The 16650-nt window shown below is 40.1% G+C and overlaps 1 protein-coding gene across 2 annotated transcripts; it reads right to left on the reverse strand.

Moving 5' to 3' along the window:
- Positions 1 to 1432: 1432 nt before the first annotated feature.
- Positions 1433 to 15792, reverse strand: ppp1r13l (protein phosphatase 1, regulatory subunit 13 like). 2 transcript variants are annotated; one of them, XM_020649235.3, is made up of 13 exons: positions 15633 to 15792; positions 9457 to 9519; positions 9223 to 9341; positions 8263 to 8815; positions 7093 to 7185; positions 6846 to 6937; positions 6107 to 6479; positions 5537 to 6006; positions 5221 to 5358; positions 4357 to 4490; positions 3989 to 4155; positions 2735 to 2928; positions 1433 to 2626 (listed from the first exon to the last, which is right to left on the reverse strand). In XM_020649235.3, the coding sequence occupies exons 2-13, from the start codon at positions 9491 to 9493 to the stop codon at positions 2591 to 2593; spliced, it is 2406 nt and encodes an 801-aa protein (XP_020504891.1). In that variant the 5' UTR covers positions 9494 to 9519; positions 15633 to 15792; the 3' UTR covers positions 1433 to 2590. The 2 variants fall into 2 exon arrangements, with proteins under 2 accessions (XP_020504891.1, XP_020504892.1); XM_020649236.3 differs by lacking the exon at positions 15633 to 15792 and adding an exon at positions 11480 to 11597.
- Between the last annotated feature and the right edge of the window lie 858 nt (positions 15793 to 16650).

Consider the following 16650-nt stretch of genomic DNA (forward strand, 5'->3'; position numbering starts at 1 on the left):
TGACCCCCCTCTGATTAATCTTGTGACCCCTATGATTGGAACCACTGACAAAATCATCTCAACTGAAACATTTCTTTATTAAATTTCTGATGAAAGAAATTAAATGTCTTTTTTTCCCTTTAAATAATTTTACCCATGAAACTTTTTTTAATCATCCAATCTTAGAAATTGTATTTCCACGCTGAATGTGTAAATGACATCTCACCTTCAAGGTTGAGTTGGATCAAGGAACCTAATGTTTTATGAATAACTGAGACCTATCATAGAAAGAGTAAAGTGCATGCTTCTTTTTCTTTGCCGTGGCCCTCTACTTGAGGCTTAGAGGAGATCTGTTTCAGCAGAACATTATATATGCTGCCACAGGCCAGTGAACAGTCGACTCTACTTATATCATCTGAATTATTTACCAGAAAAATATGAAACACTGCTTAAGTTCTCCACGGCTACACACCAAAGAGTGTGTGAGTAAACTGTGAACGCATTTCATCATATTCACATGCTTTTGTATTCTATATTAAATTAAAATATTTAAAAAAATATTAAAAAGAAAAGAGCCGTCAGCATGAAACAATGTTGACAGTGATCTTCCTCAGGGATTGTAATGATGCATACAGGCGCTGGTGTTTTCTTTATACCAGTGGGAACGAGATAGTCTTCAGATCAGAAGGCTTAAGCCAGTTTTAATTAAAAAATATTAATAGTGTGTAGTTCTTTTTAGTAATTACCCTTGTGCATAATAGTGCAGCTAATTGATTTATTAAGAATCGCAGAAAATGCGCCAGTGGCTGTGATGCTCGATGATGTAAAGAGAAAAATTGAAAAGTATGAGGGAAAAAAAACTGAAAGAGGACGAAACAAGTACTTAGAAAGCATTTGCATGATGCACAGCGACCGAGTGTTAAAGCCAAAAATAGCCTCAATAAATTATATTTTACTATGTGTTGGTTTATAGTTGCTGATATTATTGAAAAAAATGTTTTAAAGCCGTGAATGGCTTGGCCCCCCTGTACATTATCGACCTCCTTAGCCAGTACACTTTATGTAGACCCCTTAGATCATCCTTTTGGAGTCAAAGCCCCCATTAGATCATGCTCTGCCCCCTCTGTTGACTCTTTTAAGTCCTGCCTCAAAACATATTTTTACATGTTAGCGCCCTCTGGTCCTGAAAAGGCTGTTTCTTTTAGGATTTTGTGAACTCCTGCATATTGTTTCATGATGCATCGTACAGCACTTTGGTCAGCTGCTGCTGTTTCTAAATGCGCTTTATAAATAAATGTGACTTTACTTGACTTGACAAATGTAGACGTTATGCTGCTGTTGAACTAATACGTGACTGTATAGTGTCATCTGCTGGTCATTAAAGGACATTTCACAGTCTTATTTAAGCCACAAACGCACGCACATGAAAAAATGATGTCAAAGGAAGCCAAAGAATTAGACTCATGTTTTTATTGCATATCTAAAAATGTGTGCACTGTGAAACCCAGCAGTGAAACAAAGGTGTTACAATGAAAACTGAAACATGAAAACAAATTCATTACAAATCATTCATTCTGTGAATACACACACACACAAATACAACAACAACAACAACAACAACAACAACAACAGCAACAACCACACAAGACCAGTATCTTTGTGATTAAAAGTTCTCCTAAAAAAGATATTAATTCATAAAGGCAGCATGACGGACCTACACTGTGTGTAAGACTGGAGCCAAGTGGGAACTAGCCAGGGGCTATCAGGTTTCTTCAAAAGCTGCTTTAACTATTATGTAAAAAAATCTACAGCCACATACTGAAAAATATTATACACCAATGTTTAAAATTAATATTCAGCCCTTAGAATGTCGTTTTTATAAGGATCAGCTATGGTGAGAAATAGTTGCTTCAAACAATAGTTCCTTTAAGTGTGAAGACAAAGAGCAAGACATTTCAACACAAACTTTTTGCTGAAAAACATAAATTCAATATGTTGAAGAAAATGCATCCAATGTGATTAAAAGATCTCTAACGAATCCTGATCATTGACCTTTAGTTGAACCGTTTTTAATACCTCTGTTGTAGAAGCTGAAATCGCTGTAGTGAGTATCTTGTTTAAGCAGCCCTTTTCTAAACTGAACAAACTTGTCTAGTATATTGACAGCATTAAGCTACATTGTGATGAGTGTGGTGAGTGGACTAAAACATCTACATGCACTGAATGCATGCTGATTACTAACCATCAAATGAGTCAGTAATGTACACAGCTGAGACATGACCTGTTTTAAATTTTGGTTAGACGGGCGTTGCTGGACAGAAATGTTTAGCAGAGTACAAAACTGTAGCAGAACGAGGAAAAAATATCATACAGCAGAACCGGCACAAAATACATCTTCTTCAGACATTTGTCATGTCAGTGAGAACAAATTGAATACTGCGACTTCTCCTTCAACTCTCCTTGCCTGACATATCAGAAACATTTCTCATGTGCTAAAGCGATACAGGCTTTCATAATCACACAGACACTGTTCTCTCAAAAACAGTGTGACGCTGTAACGCACAGATTTTCAGACAGTCCTCTGCACTGAGGTTGTTCATCAAAAGATGACTTAGCAGAGAGATTTTGGCCGAGTTTTTGGAAAAAGCTGCAAAAAGAACAAAACAAGAAGAAATAAATGTTTTTTTTTTTCATGCAATGCGGTTGAATCAGGATTTGAATTGTTTTAACTCTTTGTTTAAAATTGGTTTCTTACCCCAAAGTAATTGTTTGGTACAAAGCCTTCCCTGCCACAGAGTGAGGCCCACCACCAATTCGAGCCCTCAGCTTTCTGCAGGATGGTGACCATGTCTCCATCTCTGAAGCTCAGCTCATCGGCCGCCTGAGCCGGGTAGTTCCACAGAGCATACAACACCCCGCTGTTCTCCACCCCCATGGCCTCCTCCACACCTGGTATTCAAAAAAAAACCAATTAATACATACAGTATATGCATGCTTTACATTTTCTGTAACAGAGAGTGGTAGTTTGGACAAGTGGTCTTCAAGACTTTTGCTTTCATGGTAGTGTTACTGTTTAAAAAGCATAAGGTTTATATACCTAAACCTTGAAATTAAAATTAGTAGGAATATGCATTAAAGGCTTTACATGTGATTTTTTGATCCAGCAGATGTCGCCCTTGAGCACCAGCATGAAACCAAAACAACTTGCGCTGCATTGTTGTGTTAGCATGCTAATGCTAGCGATCTTTATTATGCTGGTATCTTCACACTGCATGTAAATTTACCTGAAATGAGCGTGATCTAGAAACACAGTGAAGCAGTGAGTACAGTATGTTATTCTTCTTTTCTCTAGTCCCTCAATTAAACAACTTTTATACGCGAGGGGAGGAGTCAGCCGGCCGTCCGGGCGATGTAAACAAAGTGAAGATAGGACTCTGAAAACTCTGAAACCACAGACAGTGGGACTCGGGTGTTACACCCATTGTAGACAGTCATGACTCACAGAGTTATTTTCAGAGGATAGACTTTATTTATATTTTATTTAAGTGTGAAAAATCACAGATAAAGACTTTAAAACAAGTTTAGGCTTGAACACTTCATCTGTATTTCTCCTTTAACCATTAGTACTGTTATTTATTTAACTTCAAAACCTGCCAGTGAAAAAATGTCTAAAGTCCTTGTGGAAACACCCTGAGATACCGGTAGTCATGGGTAACCAACCATAACTGCTGACAGGGAGTGGAACAGTGAAGGTTTCTTTTCCAAGAGTTGAATTTCCTAATCAGTCGCCTTCATTTAAAAAAAAAATGTAGGATGAAGTTCAGGTGGGCAATATCGTGTCTTTAGATCCAACCAATTGAAGAGCTCATGGTTTTTGAGTTCATGGCCTAATCAACCAAATGAAGTTAAAGCAAGGCCATATGTTTTTTTCGATTGAATGGCAGGAAACCAAGCTCACACATAGTGCAGTGTCACAGGGAGAGCTTAAATGTAGCTGTAACCGTCTTACCCCTCAGGAAGCTCTCACACTCTTCATATCCAACAGCGTAAGGATCACACTTCAGGGAGGCGGTGGCACTGTCGCTCTCCGTCATGGCCATGACAGCAGCTCCATTCCTCACCAAAAACTCACACAGAGGACGGTCGTTACAAGAGGCTGCGCAGTGCAGAGGGGTCCTGTTGTGCATGAGAAATGCCAGTAAGTAAATACATGAAAGAATCGAGATTACGGTTACATATTAATACAACATTATGACACAATCATCTTCTATGCAATCTTAACATGACATATGTATGAACTGAGTATCACAAAACCTTCAGTGGAGGCCAAACACTGCTGGACAGTATATTGGTGGAAAAGAAGAAGCAAATATTTACCAGCCGTGACTGTCTGGTGCGCTGACATTGGCTCCAATGCGAACCAGGAAATCCACTACATTGTAATGGCCTCCGCAGATGGCATTGTGAAGGGCAGTGATTCCTTCATCATTGGGCTGGCTAGGGTCGATCATCTGTGGAAAACATTTTACCTGTTAATTCATGAGCGTTTTCATGTACTTGTTTATTCTTAAAGGCTTTACATGTGATTTTTTTTGATCCAGCAAATGTCGCCCTTGAGCACCAGCATGAAACCAAAACAACTCGCGCTGCATTGTTGTGTTAGCATGCTAATGCTAGCAATCTTTATTATGCTGGTATCTTCACACTGCATGTAAATTTACCTGAAATGAGCGTGATCTAGAAACACAGTTAAGCAGTGAGTACAGTATGTTATTCTTCTTTTCTCTAGTCCCTCAATTAAACAACTTTTATACACGAGGGGAGGAGTCAGCCGGCCGTCCGGGCGATGTAAACAAACTGAAGATAGGACTCTGAAAACTCTGAAAACATCACAGACAGTGGGACTCAGGTGTTACACCCATTGTAGACAGTCATGACTCACAGAGTTATTTTCAGAGGATATACTTGATTTCTATTTAAGTGTGAAAAATCCCATATGAAGCCTTTAAACAGTAAGTTTTCCAGTCCAAGTCTGTCTACTGTTACTAGCTTTATCTTCTTTATCAATCTTAGAAATCTACTATCAGGAGCACCTTTAGCCCCAGACAGATAGATAGATAGATGTCATAAAAGAAGGTGTCGATTGTTTTTGCAGCAAAGTAGCAGTAGGAGTAGTAGATGTATGTACGTGTGTGTGTACATATGTATGATTAGATTGTATAAATAGACACACACACACACCTCCTGCACGGCCCTCTGCACTGTTTCCAGTTCCCCGACCAAGGCTCCGTCCAGCACCAGAACAAGTGGGCTGAGTCGAGCTCTTTTCCCAGAACTTTTGCGCTCCCTACTGGCCCGCCGCAGAATGGAACGGTAGCTCTGAAGGGACAAACAGGATACGTGATAGATCATGAATACATTCCATCATTTGAACATCCCATTATTTAATCCATAGGGGATTTACTGTATCTTGAAATATTTGGTGCATTAAAAAAAAACTTTCTTAATGATATAGATTAATGATTTTTTTGTAACATTCTGTAAGCCCAGTTCTTACTTTGTAGTCAAGGGGGATACGTGAACTATGGGATGTAGGTGGAGGGGCAGGAGGCATGGCACAATCCTCCTCATCTGAGGAGCTGCTGCTCTCGCTGCCACGTTCCCCCCTCTGTTTTCGTTCCTTCCTGCGAAAAAGCTTGTCAATGAGATTCTTGTACTGGTTCGGTTGGTAATGAGAGGCCTTCTTCAGAGACCCCTGCTGATCCATGGAGCCTCGTCTCTTCAGGGCTCGAGGGATTTCTCCCCGGATGCGGAGCAGCTCTTCAACGTCAGCGACCACCTGGCTCTGGGCCTCGGGAGCCACCACTGGTTGCAGCCTGGTGGGGCTGAGGGGCCGAGGAGCTTTGGGTGCACTCTGATTGACCTCTGCGCTGCCCTCTGGCATGTTATGATCCTCCTGAGTCAAAGGCATGTGTTGGACAAAGTCCAGGCGCTCTATCTCTGCGTCTATGTCACCTGGGTTCAGCGCTGCAATGATTAAAACCAAACCACATATTTAATACAAAGTCTAACACAGATCTTGTGAATATATTGAATTTCAGTGGGTCTGATCTCAAATGTGTTATACCATCACTGTATATTGTGGGCTGTCTCAGCTCAGGAGGGTGTTGCAGTGGCTGAACCACAGGTTGGTGGAAGAATTCCCTGGTGAAAGGTACAGCTGGTTGGTAAGGACCCATGTCACCTTCTCCTCCAAGGCTTCTAGGGTGGCGGGTTGTCATCGCTACCCAGCGAGGGTTTTGAAGACGCATGATGACGGAGAGGGGTATAGGCTTGCGCTGGCGGGATGCAGTAGGAGCTGGGGGAATAGAAATGCGGGAAATGATGGGCTGGGGGTGGTAAGGGGAGTGGACTGGGGATGAAACATCTGGAGGTACTGCTATACGTATGTTGCGGGGCAGAGAAGCATTTGCATACTGGAGGGATTTAGAGCGAGGATCCTGGGAAGGAAAGAAAAGAATAATTCATTAGTGCCAACATCTACCTGCCATTTCAGATGACGGTTTAATCTGAAGGATTCTGTCCCAAATAAAAGAAAATACTTAATTGTAATTATATACTTTAGCTTGTTTTAATTGGCACAGCTTATATGAACAAGCCAGTGACACGGCTTGCTTAGCCAGTTGTGATGGATTTCTGTCCCAGCTAAGGATAGGTGTGTCACCTACACATTCACATCTATGTTCTGTTAAGCAATTCATCCTGTAAGGAGGGGATATGGAGTAACTCCCAAACCATGGACCAAACTAAGCCATACAAAAACCCACCAATCACTGTACCTATTCAAAGCCAACATAAACACGGACCTTTTTAAGGCTTGAGGCTGAAGGAGGGGGGCCATCGAGGTTGGACTCTTTCCAGCTGCTGTTTGGCACAGACTGCCGTAGCCACTCTGTCTCTGAAACAGGAAAGTGTTAATTTAGAAAACAGAGACTCAATTATGTAAAGGAATGGTGCCAATTCTATGTAGGTGTTGTTACTAATTATCTTTTTTTTTGGACTATAGGCAAAATAAAAGTTAGGAAGTACAACAGAAAGCAGAAATTAACCAACTGTCATAGGTGTGGTGAGGTTTTTTCTCGTAGGACATGTCCAGATCTGTCTCATTCCACTTGCCAGGGCTCTTCTGGCGCTTCACACCCTCATCTGAGAGACGCAGATGGAGGAGGAATTCAGAGAGATGCGGAGATCAAATAGCACAAAAAGCAAGCACATGAAAACATTGAGTGTCAGACAGAGGAACAAAGTGAGCTTGGGAAAAAAGAAGCCGTTATATTTGTACGGTTCAAGAATCTCAGCAAGAATACTTTGACATTAAACACTACATGATTTAATTATTTTGTGAGCAGAGTGACACAGAGCACAGGGTAACAGTGTAGTTTGTATTCATTTAAAATAATTTCCCACACTTTTCAGCCTCATAAAAAAAATGTCCAATGTCATATAACAACACTTATTCTTTGTAATAACTCAAAAATGCTTTACTTTGGCATAACATTTACTGCTGCATTTTAACTTTATACAGTAGTTATATATTATATAATTCCTATAACATTGCATTATGTATATGTATATGTATATATATTTTATATATTTTCCAATTTTGATTTTATTAATATAAATACTCTATTTCTATTTTTATTGTCTTATAGTTTCTATTAGCATATATAAATACATGTCTCTATTTCAGAACATGAGGGACTCTTAGTGATCAGTCGATATCCCCCCGGGAACAACTTTTAGATTTTCTTTAAATTTTATTTGCCAGTTCAGTTCTGCCAAAGTGGTGCAATCTAAAAAGTTGATTACCAGCCTGAAGCACATGCAGCACTATACTAACATCACTGACTGAAACATGCATCCCTTTGTTGGTCAAAGTAACCCTTCTTCATAAATCTTAACAATGCAGGTAATACTGTAAAAATTGTGAAAAAGCCCTTTTATATACTGGGTTAATATTTCTTTCACACACTATGTACCAATCTTTGAGGAAGTTTCCCACGTTGCTTGTAATGTCAACTCAAAATGATTTAAATCTGGTGGGTTTAATCCAACGATAATTAGGTATCAAAGCTGGGCTTTACTGGTCCAAAAGGGATATTAATGTTCACAGATTCACATACGTTCTACAGTAACAGCACAACATAACATCAAACAGAGAGTAAACAGGGTGTGGATGGGTGGATGGATGAATGAATGAATGTTTAAACTACAATAACTTACCAAGTGTCCTAAAGGCGCCAAGATTTCGAGGCAGTGTGCTGGATATTTGATTGAAGGACAGAGGAGAGGGGCTTCTGTCCGGCCGAGGTGACCTGCGGCCCATCTGGCTGCTCTCATAAGGGCTCAGTAGGTTTGGGGCGCCATGGAATGAGGCTGACCGTGATGACTGATCGAGAGACACAGCTGTGAGGTTCGGGGATGGACTTCTTTCAGCGTAGCTTAATGAGCCTCGTGGGCTTCTGTCGTAACGCAAGGGGGAATTACGTCTCTGGGTATGAGGGGAATGTTTGGGACTTTTCTGGCTGTACGAGTAGCTCTCTGATCGGGGAAGCGGTGAGTGTGTGTGGATGCTGAGGGATGAAAGAGAGCTGGAGGAGAAGGCAGGGTTGGATGGCACGCTCTTATTGCTGGAGAAGACCGAGTCGGGGGCATTGAAGGTTGCTGAGCTCGGGGAGAACGGGAAAGAGCTGGAGCTGCCATTACTGCCACTTGAGTCTCTGGTGTAGCTAGAGGTGCTGGACATAGGCATCTCTGTGGAGAATGTAGAGCTGGTCTAAAGAGAAAATTGATATTGTACAGAATAATTATACTTCTGCGCTGTGAAGTAGAATTACTACATTGTTTCAGATAATAAAAGAACAATGCTTATTTTGATGTTTTGTTGTTGATAAGACTTTCGTCATGTTGTTGTTAAAATATTAGCAACATGGTCGTTTTATTTCTTCACAGCATGAGTGTGTTTAAATTGCACTTTCCAGTACAGTACGAGTCACCTGAGCAACTAAGTGTGTTTAGTTGTGTAACATACTGCATCAAAAATAAACTCCACTGCTTACGGTGTGGTGGCTAAGAGAGGCACCTTCACATATTAAGAGTTCGCAGAGTAGGCTAAAAGTTGCACTTTGTGTGTGTGTGTGTGTGTGTGTGTGTGTGTGTGTGTGCAGATGGGCATGTGCATACTTGAGGTCCAGACATTCTGTTGTCGTTGGATGAGGCCTCACTCAGCAGGGAGTTGAACTCTTTGGATAACTCATCAGCTGTTGCCAGTGATGCATTCAGGTCATCATTCATAGCCTGGACTGAATATGAACCATAAAAACACCACAGGCTGGTTAGCAAACGTTAAAACTCCCATGTGCACAATTATACAATGAGAAGAAAAAAAAGACAAATTAAGGATATGAGGAAACTCACACATCAAACTGGTGCCTAAGCCCGACTGAGAACTCATGGCTGCAAGGTGGCAGGGTTCGGCTCCTGAAAAGTAGAACAGACAACTTCACCAACAACAACAACATTTTTCTGTTGAGATGGATTCCTTCCCAGCACTTTATGCAAAACATGGGCATTGGCATGATCAACTCAATGACTCAAGCAGAGGCACAGAGAGATTTACATGAGCAGGATTCTGCCTTCTGTTCTTATAAATCTGTCGCTGATAGTTTGATGCCACAAAACAAGACACACCGTAGATTCAAACTGAGAACTCTGACTTGCTTCTCGCTTCAAACTCGTTCTCAGCCCTCGGGCTATCAGGCAGAGAGACGCCACGCAAGCCGACATGTTTAAACAAGCTATTCTTTCCTCATACTTTGGATATTTGTTGGCAATACTTAAAATTATTTATGTCAAGGATCACACCACTCAATGACATCACAGCTTTTGAGGCCCATTTCAGAAAAGCTTGCTGACTCAACTGTATTATCTGTGGGGCCAGGTGTTCTCATCTCCATGTCACATATGACTGGTCTGGTTAAAGCCCGTTTCAGACAGACAGACAGACAGACAGACAGACAAGAGAAACTAATTGAGTTGATGACGGCAGATTCAGCTCATTCTCCAGACAGCTTTGCATAACAGATCAACTAAGTCAAGACTGGATGCAAAAGCAACTCAAAGTATGTGCGAAGGCCAAAGACTCCCAGCATGCCTTTAAAACTACTGAAATGCATGCATGCAAATTCATCTAAACCAAGAAGTCCAGATCAAGCTTTGAATTAGCATGCCCTAGATAAACAACAACCTGCACAGGCATTGCATGCAAAATGATTCGTTATTAGCAAAAAAACAAACTCTAACAGCTACTCACAGCTTGCTCCATATCAACTTTGTAGGATTTTTACAAATGAGTTATTAACACTTAGTAAGGCCGTTTTGAGTAAAAGTCAAATTCAATTTAAAGAGATCTTAAAATAACCATCAACTTGATTGATTTCCCGTTCTGATTATTCCCTACAAAGAAACAAAGAAAGAAATGAAAAGCTTACCCACGGGCATCGTCTCAACACACCCAATGCACTACATGTTACTTCTTTCTCTACAGTTAAATCTTAGTAATGTTGAAAACCTCATATATGACCCTTGTATAAAACTGGATAAAATGAATTCCATGTTAGTCCAAACACATTATATTATTTGAATATTACAGCAGACGTTTGGGCTACTTAAATATCTCAAAATTATAGTGAAAACTCCATATGGTCATCCAAGTGTATTCAGCCATCCTGACACACCTGACCAGTATTCAAAGTCCTGCCCTAGTTTGACAAACATAGCCCATGCAAACATATTTACACAGACGGGCATAAAGTGAGGTCAGTTTCCCGGCCTGTGGAAAACAAGGAATCCACTGTCACCAATGATTCAACCTGCTGTGAGCAAAGTGGAGCATTTCCAACTTCAAAACCTAACTACAGCGACTCCTACATTCTTCATTTCTTTGTTTTTTTATTAGATTAAAAGGCTTCATATTCAAATAAATTACTCTGATGTATTGTTTTCCTAAGCCCATGTGCTTTACAAGCCTTCACTACGTGATCTTGTTCCCCCATTTTCAAGAGCAAAGTTTCTTGCACTTTGGTAGTGGATGCACTAAACAGTGAAAACAATCCCAAAGCTGTCCTCTTTCTTAATTTGATCAAATCGAAAGAAATAAAAAACAAGACAAGAAGCTACAGAGGCCACTGCAAGATGAATAGCTGTCCTTAGGAAAGTATGATTTCCATTTCAAGGGTTAGCTCTTGTAGGTTTATATGTCCAAGATTATTGTTTGTTTCTTTACAGGATTAAAATAAATCTATGTTGACTGTACTCTACAACAACTACTTCAAATATACAGCTTTAAAACTTTGACGAGAACATCCCTCTTCCCTCTCAGATAGCACATTAACTCCAAACACAAGTAGAACATTAGCCCGAGCAATCAAAGAAAACATACGTGTCCTATAAGGTCATCAAACTGAAGAGTGCAGCTCAGTCAGATAATAATGCTGTGTACTGGAACAGTTTGTGTCTCAATCAGGCCTGGTAACAGACTCACATTCCTCTCTACTCCTCCCAGTGAGGCATTCAACTCACACACAGCCTGGGACGCTTATCTCTGTCATGAGTGTGTGTCACACACACACACACAGATTACACTCTCACTGACTCACAAAGGTCAGGTCGTCAATCACTCCCTGAACGCTTGCCTTTCTTCCCAGCAATTCGTTCACCCCATGTCTTCTCTGTTTTACTGCATTCTTTGTGGTATACGCCCCCTGTTTTCTCTTTGCTGATTATAGTTTGTTTTACCCTATCATTACTTGCAGACTTTTGTTGACCCTCAGAATCCAATAATACTTTATTTTCTATTAGATTTAATTGTTAAATATGCTTGTTTATGTCTTTTATTGTAATCTCTATTCTTGCCATATTGACTTTATTTCACGTTAACCATGAGGAAAACAACAGAACTATTTTATGAGCACATAATTTAAAACAATCCTTTTTCAGTCTTAACATCTTTCATGCAATGTTCTTTAAAGCTCCTGTGAGAAATGTTCAGTTTCTGTCCATTTTAGCGCCCCGTTCTCTCTCTCTCGGCTGATCTGATCGTCCAAACTTTGTTTAGTTTAGAAAATGTCATTCTGCTTTCTTTTAACAGTCCAATGTTTCCCTGACTGTGAATCTTTGCTTCAGAAATTGTAAAAGCTGTTTCTGCAGCGTCTAAATTACCTCATCTGACACCTACCCTTAATTTACAGACATTGAAAATTATGATATAAATAATAAATCTTATCCCTGACGGTTTTGTTTTCTTTTGTAGCTCATAAAGAGGCGGCAGAAGTGATTTCAGTCGGTTTCATAACCAGCTACAAACTCCTCGCAGGGTCTTTAAATAATCTCCTTGTGTACTTTTTATCATGACAGGCTTTGACGGCAATTTGCAGCTCGTCTTCCTGTGCTTGTCATATCATGATATTTTATCACTGTGCAAATAGATCAAGAGAAACTAAACAGCATATAGATTAGACTGAAGGTTTCAAGAACAGAAGGAGAAGCATAGTGAGTGAATGTGTTTTAGGAATAGCCAGTACACATTAAGCTAAAACAATGAGTCCCAAGTGTTGCAACAGTTGCTTCCCAAAGAGCACACCCAGTTTCGAGGGGTGTTCATCTTTAAGTGCTGTAACACTGAGACATTAATCATCTGAAAGTGGCATGACAGCTTGTGGCCACTGCAGCTGTATACTGTACTCTATATTCTAGCCTCTCTGATCTTGCCTATAACTGTGGTTAGATTCTTGGAAAACCCTTCCCTTTCTTTTTCCACTTCCTCTGCTTAACTTTGATTACATTGTCAGCTGGTTCAAACAGCAATTACAGGTCTCTGAACAGGTAAAGCCCAGACAGTGAAATCACAAGGGAGAACTTAAGACAAACTACTAGCTACCTCTTCATATTGGAAATTTGGGTAGTCGAAAACGTTGTTAAAAGAAACCCAGAAGAGGGAAACACCTGGTGGGAAGATAGACGTTGAAATTGAAGTGTTAAACACAATTGTTAGTTTTTGCATATGCATGTGTGTGTCTGACTTAGACAAACAGTCCTTTCCGCTTCCCCCTTCCCTTAATATAACACACCTACAATTTCTGATTACACATCTATCCAACTTCCAGTTTCTGTTGAACTCCTACAGCATGCATCCATTCATTTCCTCTCCTCCTGTTTCACTGTTATTGTTCGCTCCTTCGTATCCTTCCTAATCCTTCATGGCTTTGTCTCTGTTCCCTCTTGTACGGGAACTTGGCTGAGACTGAATGATAAGAGAAATTCCTTTGACACTACAAAACGCTTCCCTGTGTAGCTTGCTTTATTATTTCCCCTTGGAAACCTAAAAACCTAAGTCTAACTGAATGTTATCATGCAGACTACACAAACTAAAAGTGAAAAGCCTCCAGCCAATCCCGCAGAGACTTACCATTAGTGCTTCTAGGATACACTCGAGTGAAAAAATAAATAAACCTAGCTTTTCAAATGTGTTTTCTTTCCACACTTGAATTAAAATATCCAGGAAATCATTATTAGAAAATCCTTTATTTCATTTTCATGCCAGAAATATTGAGTCAAAGATAACATCCTGAGTAATGCTGACTTTGGCTAGCCAATATCTCGTGTTGAAATTTTGGGATGTTGGCATTTCTGGTTCTTCTGAACCAAGGGTATATAAGCTTACGACCATGGTTTGTTGTGCAGACACATGCAGGAGGTATTGGTATCGTGTTATCCCTGTATGAAACTTTGATACTCTGTGTGACTGTTTTCTAGAAAGAACATCACCTGCTGAATTTATAGTTTGATCTGCAAGAAGACTTTGTTCTAAAAAGTTTATTCACGATAAAATCACCTCAGATTTTGGGGAAGATTATAAAGCTATTAACAACTGTCAACACTGTAAGATAATCATTGCTGATTTCCTCTCATGGGCTACATGAGCTGTTGAGTTAAACTTGTTTTTTTTTTTTTTTTTATGAATTTTGTGTCGACATATTTGTCCTTCCAGAAATTGTTCTCAGATTAATCATGTTTTCTATACTTCCAGGTTTCAACATCTACGCTTCACCAAAAGAAACACTCCACCCGAAACATTTTTTTTTATAATACTTACACCCACTCCCATGACCTAGTTAGTCATTGAAATGCTTACCCTTTATACCTACATAGACACAAAGGGATGAGCGTGTGTGCAAGCTGACACATGCACATGCACATGCACATGCACGTGCACACACACACACACACACACACACAACACATTCTTTTCATCAAAGCAATTGTCGGTGCCAAAGACAGCAGCCTTAAACAATGCAGCTCTATTGATCCTCCTAAGCTGAGGATAACAACCTATCTCTGTACCAAGGGTATATAAACTATGTATCAACTTAAATGATATGACAACTAATCCCTGCACAATACACTCATCATCCTCCATTTGGTTCTTGATGCTGCAGGCGCTCCTTTGGCATCATTACTTCTAACACTTTGCCAGCTATCTTCTACTTCTAGTGCAACACTGTTCTCCGCAGCATGTGACTCAGGAATCTCTCAGCTGTGCACAACATTACAGGCATTTCTGCCAAGTTTCATGCCCCATCTAATACCTACAGTGTGTCATGCTGAATGTGGAGTTGCAAAAGCAGGGCCATAAACAAGAGGTGACAAATACTTAACATCTGCTTACATGTGTGCACATGCATGTATTTAATCGCATAGAAGAACGTCAACGCTGGTGACAGTATGTACAATTCTTAAGTCAACAGGTTACAGCAGGTGCATAACAAAATGTGGCCGGGCTGGTTTTCACTAAGACCCAGTGTAGCACATGTTGGATAAATGCCATTTAAATCCTGCTCTGACAGGAAGGTTTGGATGGATTGCAATTGTTTTGTGATCAACCCTGCAAGTAAGCTAATAGAAAACTGAGACATTTAAATTCTAGGTAAACATAAAATTCATAATGAACCAATTATGACTGAGTTTTCTTTTCATGGTTACACTTGTAATTACCAACAGCATTCATCTACTAACTATGTGGTGAACCTCAAATAATAATATTACAGACGTAGCACTGAGTCAGGTAAAATCACTGTTTAAATCACTTCTGCTGAAGTCACAAAACTTCTCAAATAGGCCATTGAGAACTTTTTTTTATAAAGTATAGCCTCGGCTATAAGACTCATGATTTTCAAGTTACTTATGAAGATGCTGTGCCGGCTGCATTTCAGACTAAGCCACATCATACATCAATGTCCAGCAGCCTTCTCTTAAGCTTTCTTTTTTTGGTTGCAGACTGCAAGGCATGCCAGGCAGGAATGGTAACATCTGATTTTCATTAGTTTGAGAGCAAGCTCCTCCTCGCATTCAAGGCGCCTCACAATGGACGAGAAAACCACCGAAATAACTTTTCAATAGAAAAGTCCTTTTCATGACTGTATAGCCTACTTTCATTTGAGCTACGAAACTCACACACCTTTACGATACAACAAGTCATCGTCACCCCTCTCTCTGCGTAATGTCTTACACGCTGTGGGACTTAAATAAATCCTTACCTCAAATTAATGAGAGCCTCTTTTGTTCCGCTGTCCCAAGATCGAGACGAAAGAAGTTTCCCCCGTTTAAAGCTTCTTGTTCCTTCCTGAAGTCGGGTTGCTTAGTCCGTGCTTCTGTGTGGCGTCGCTTGCTCCAGACATTTAGTCATAACAGCGAACTGAGTGGAGTTATTTTGGCTCAGAGTCCAGCCCCTCTGGCTCACTCTGCTGTTGAAACCCGAGCCAGGTGTTTCTGCCACAGCTGGCCCAGGTGAAGCATACAACAGAACAGTTTTTATTGTCGTTAATTGTATAGAATAGAATAAAATAGAATAGAATAGAATAGAATTACTTTATTGATCCCAAACTGGGAAATTGTGGCGTTACAGCAGCAGGTTGTCCAAACACACAATATGATTAAAAAACACAATATTAGCAAATAGAACAGGATGTCTACATGTTGCGTACTTTGTGGAGGCACATAACCTACAGCAGTCAATTTTAAACGAAAGGATTTACAATTAAGTATCAAAGTAATCTATATTTAATAAAATATCAACAAAAATACATTGTATTTATTTACAATTAGGCTAGACCATATTTAATATTCACAAAATTTAGGCTATTAGGAAAAACTTGTAGGCCTATATGCATGATCATGACCATTTTTACAAACTATGAACTGTATAGTTTAAATATGAACTACAGCGTATAACGAGCTGTTCCCTTCTGCATGATGCATGTGATGCTATATTTTCAGAATAGGCCAGATGTATCTACGATGCCTCGGATGTATTGTATAAGTGATACTCTTTTGGGAAATTGTTTGTGGTAGACAGAGGTGCTGCTTGGGGCCCCAGAGGGCTGACAAAATGTAAAACTAAAAGCAGCGACACATAATGTGAACATTTTGCAATGACAGTAGGAAACCTCCCTATGGGGCCCCATCTGACAGCATTCACTCTCATTGCCCTGTTGAACCCTAGTTGGAGGGCCCCCCAATACATTTTGCCTGGGGCCCCAACTGACTCTATAGAAT

This window comes from Labrus bergylta, chromosome 11 (assembly GCF_963930695.1).
Source record: "Labrus bergylta chromosome 11, fLabBer1.1, whole genome shotgun sequence".
Taxonomy (NCBI): Eukaryota; Metazoa; Chordata; class Actinopteri; order Labriformes; family Labridae; genus Labrus; species Labrus bergylta.

Bases quoted from the DNA above. Each gene is read 5' to 3' on its own strand.
- ppp1r13l (XM_020649235.3), bottom strand. From the start codon at position 9,493: ATGAGTTCTCAGTCGGGCTTAGGCACCAGTTTGATGT. The intron at 9,342-9,456 runs GTGAGTTTCCTC...GTTCATATTCAG, and splicing joins CTTAGGCACCAGTTTGATGT to TCCAGGCTATGAATGATGAC. The intron at 2,627-2,734 runs GTAAGAAACCAA...TTCTTTTTGCAG, and splicing joins TACCAAACAATTACTTTGGG to CTTTTTCCAAAAACTCGGCC.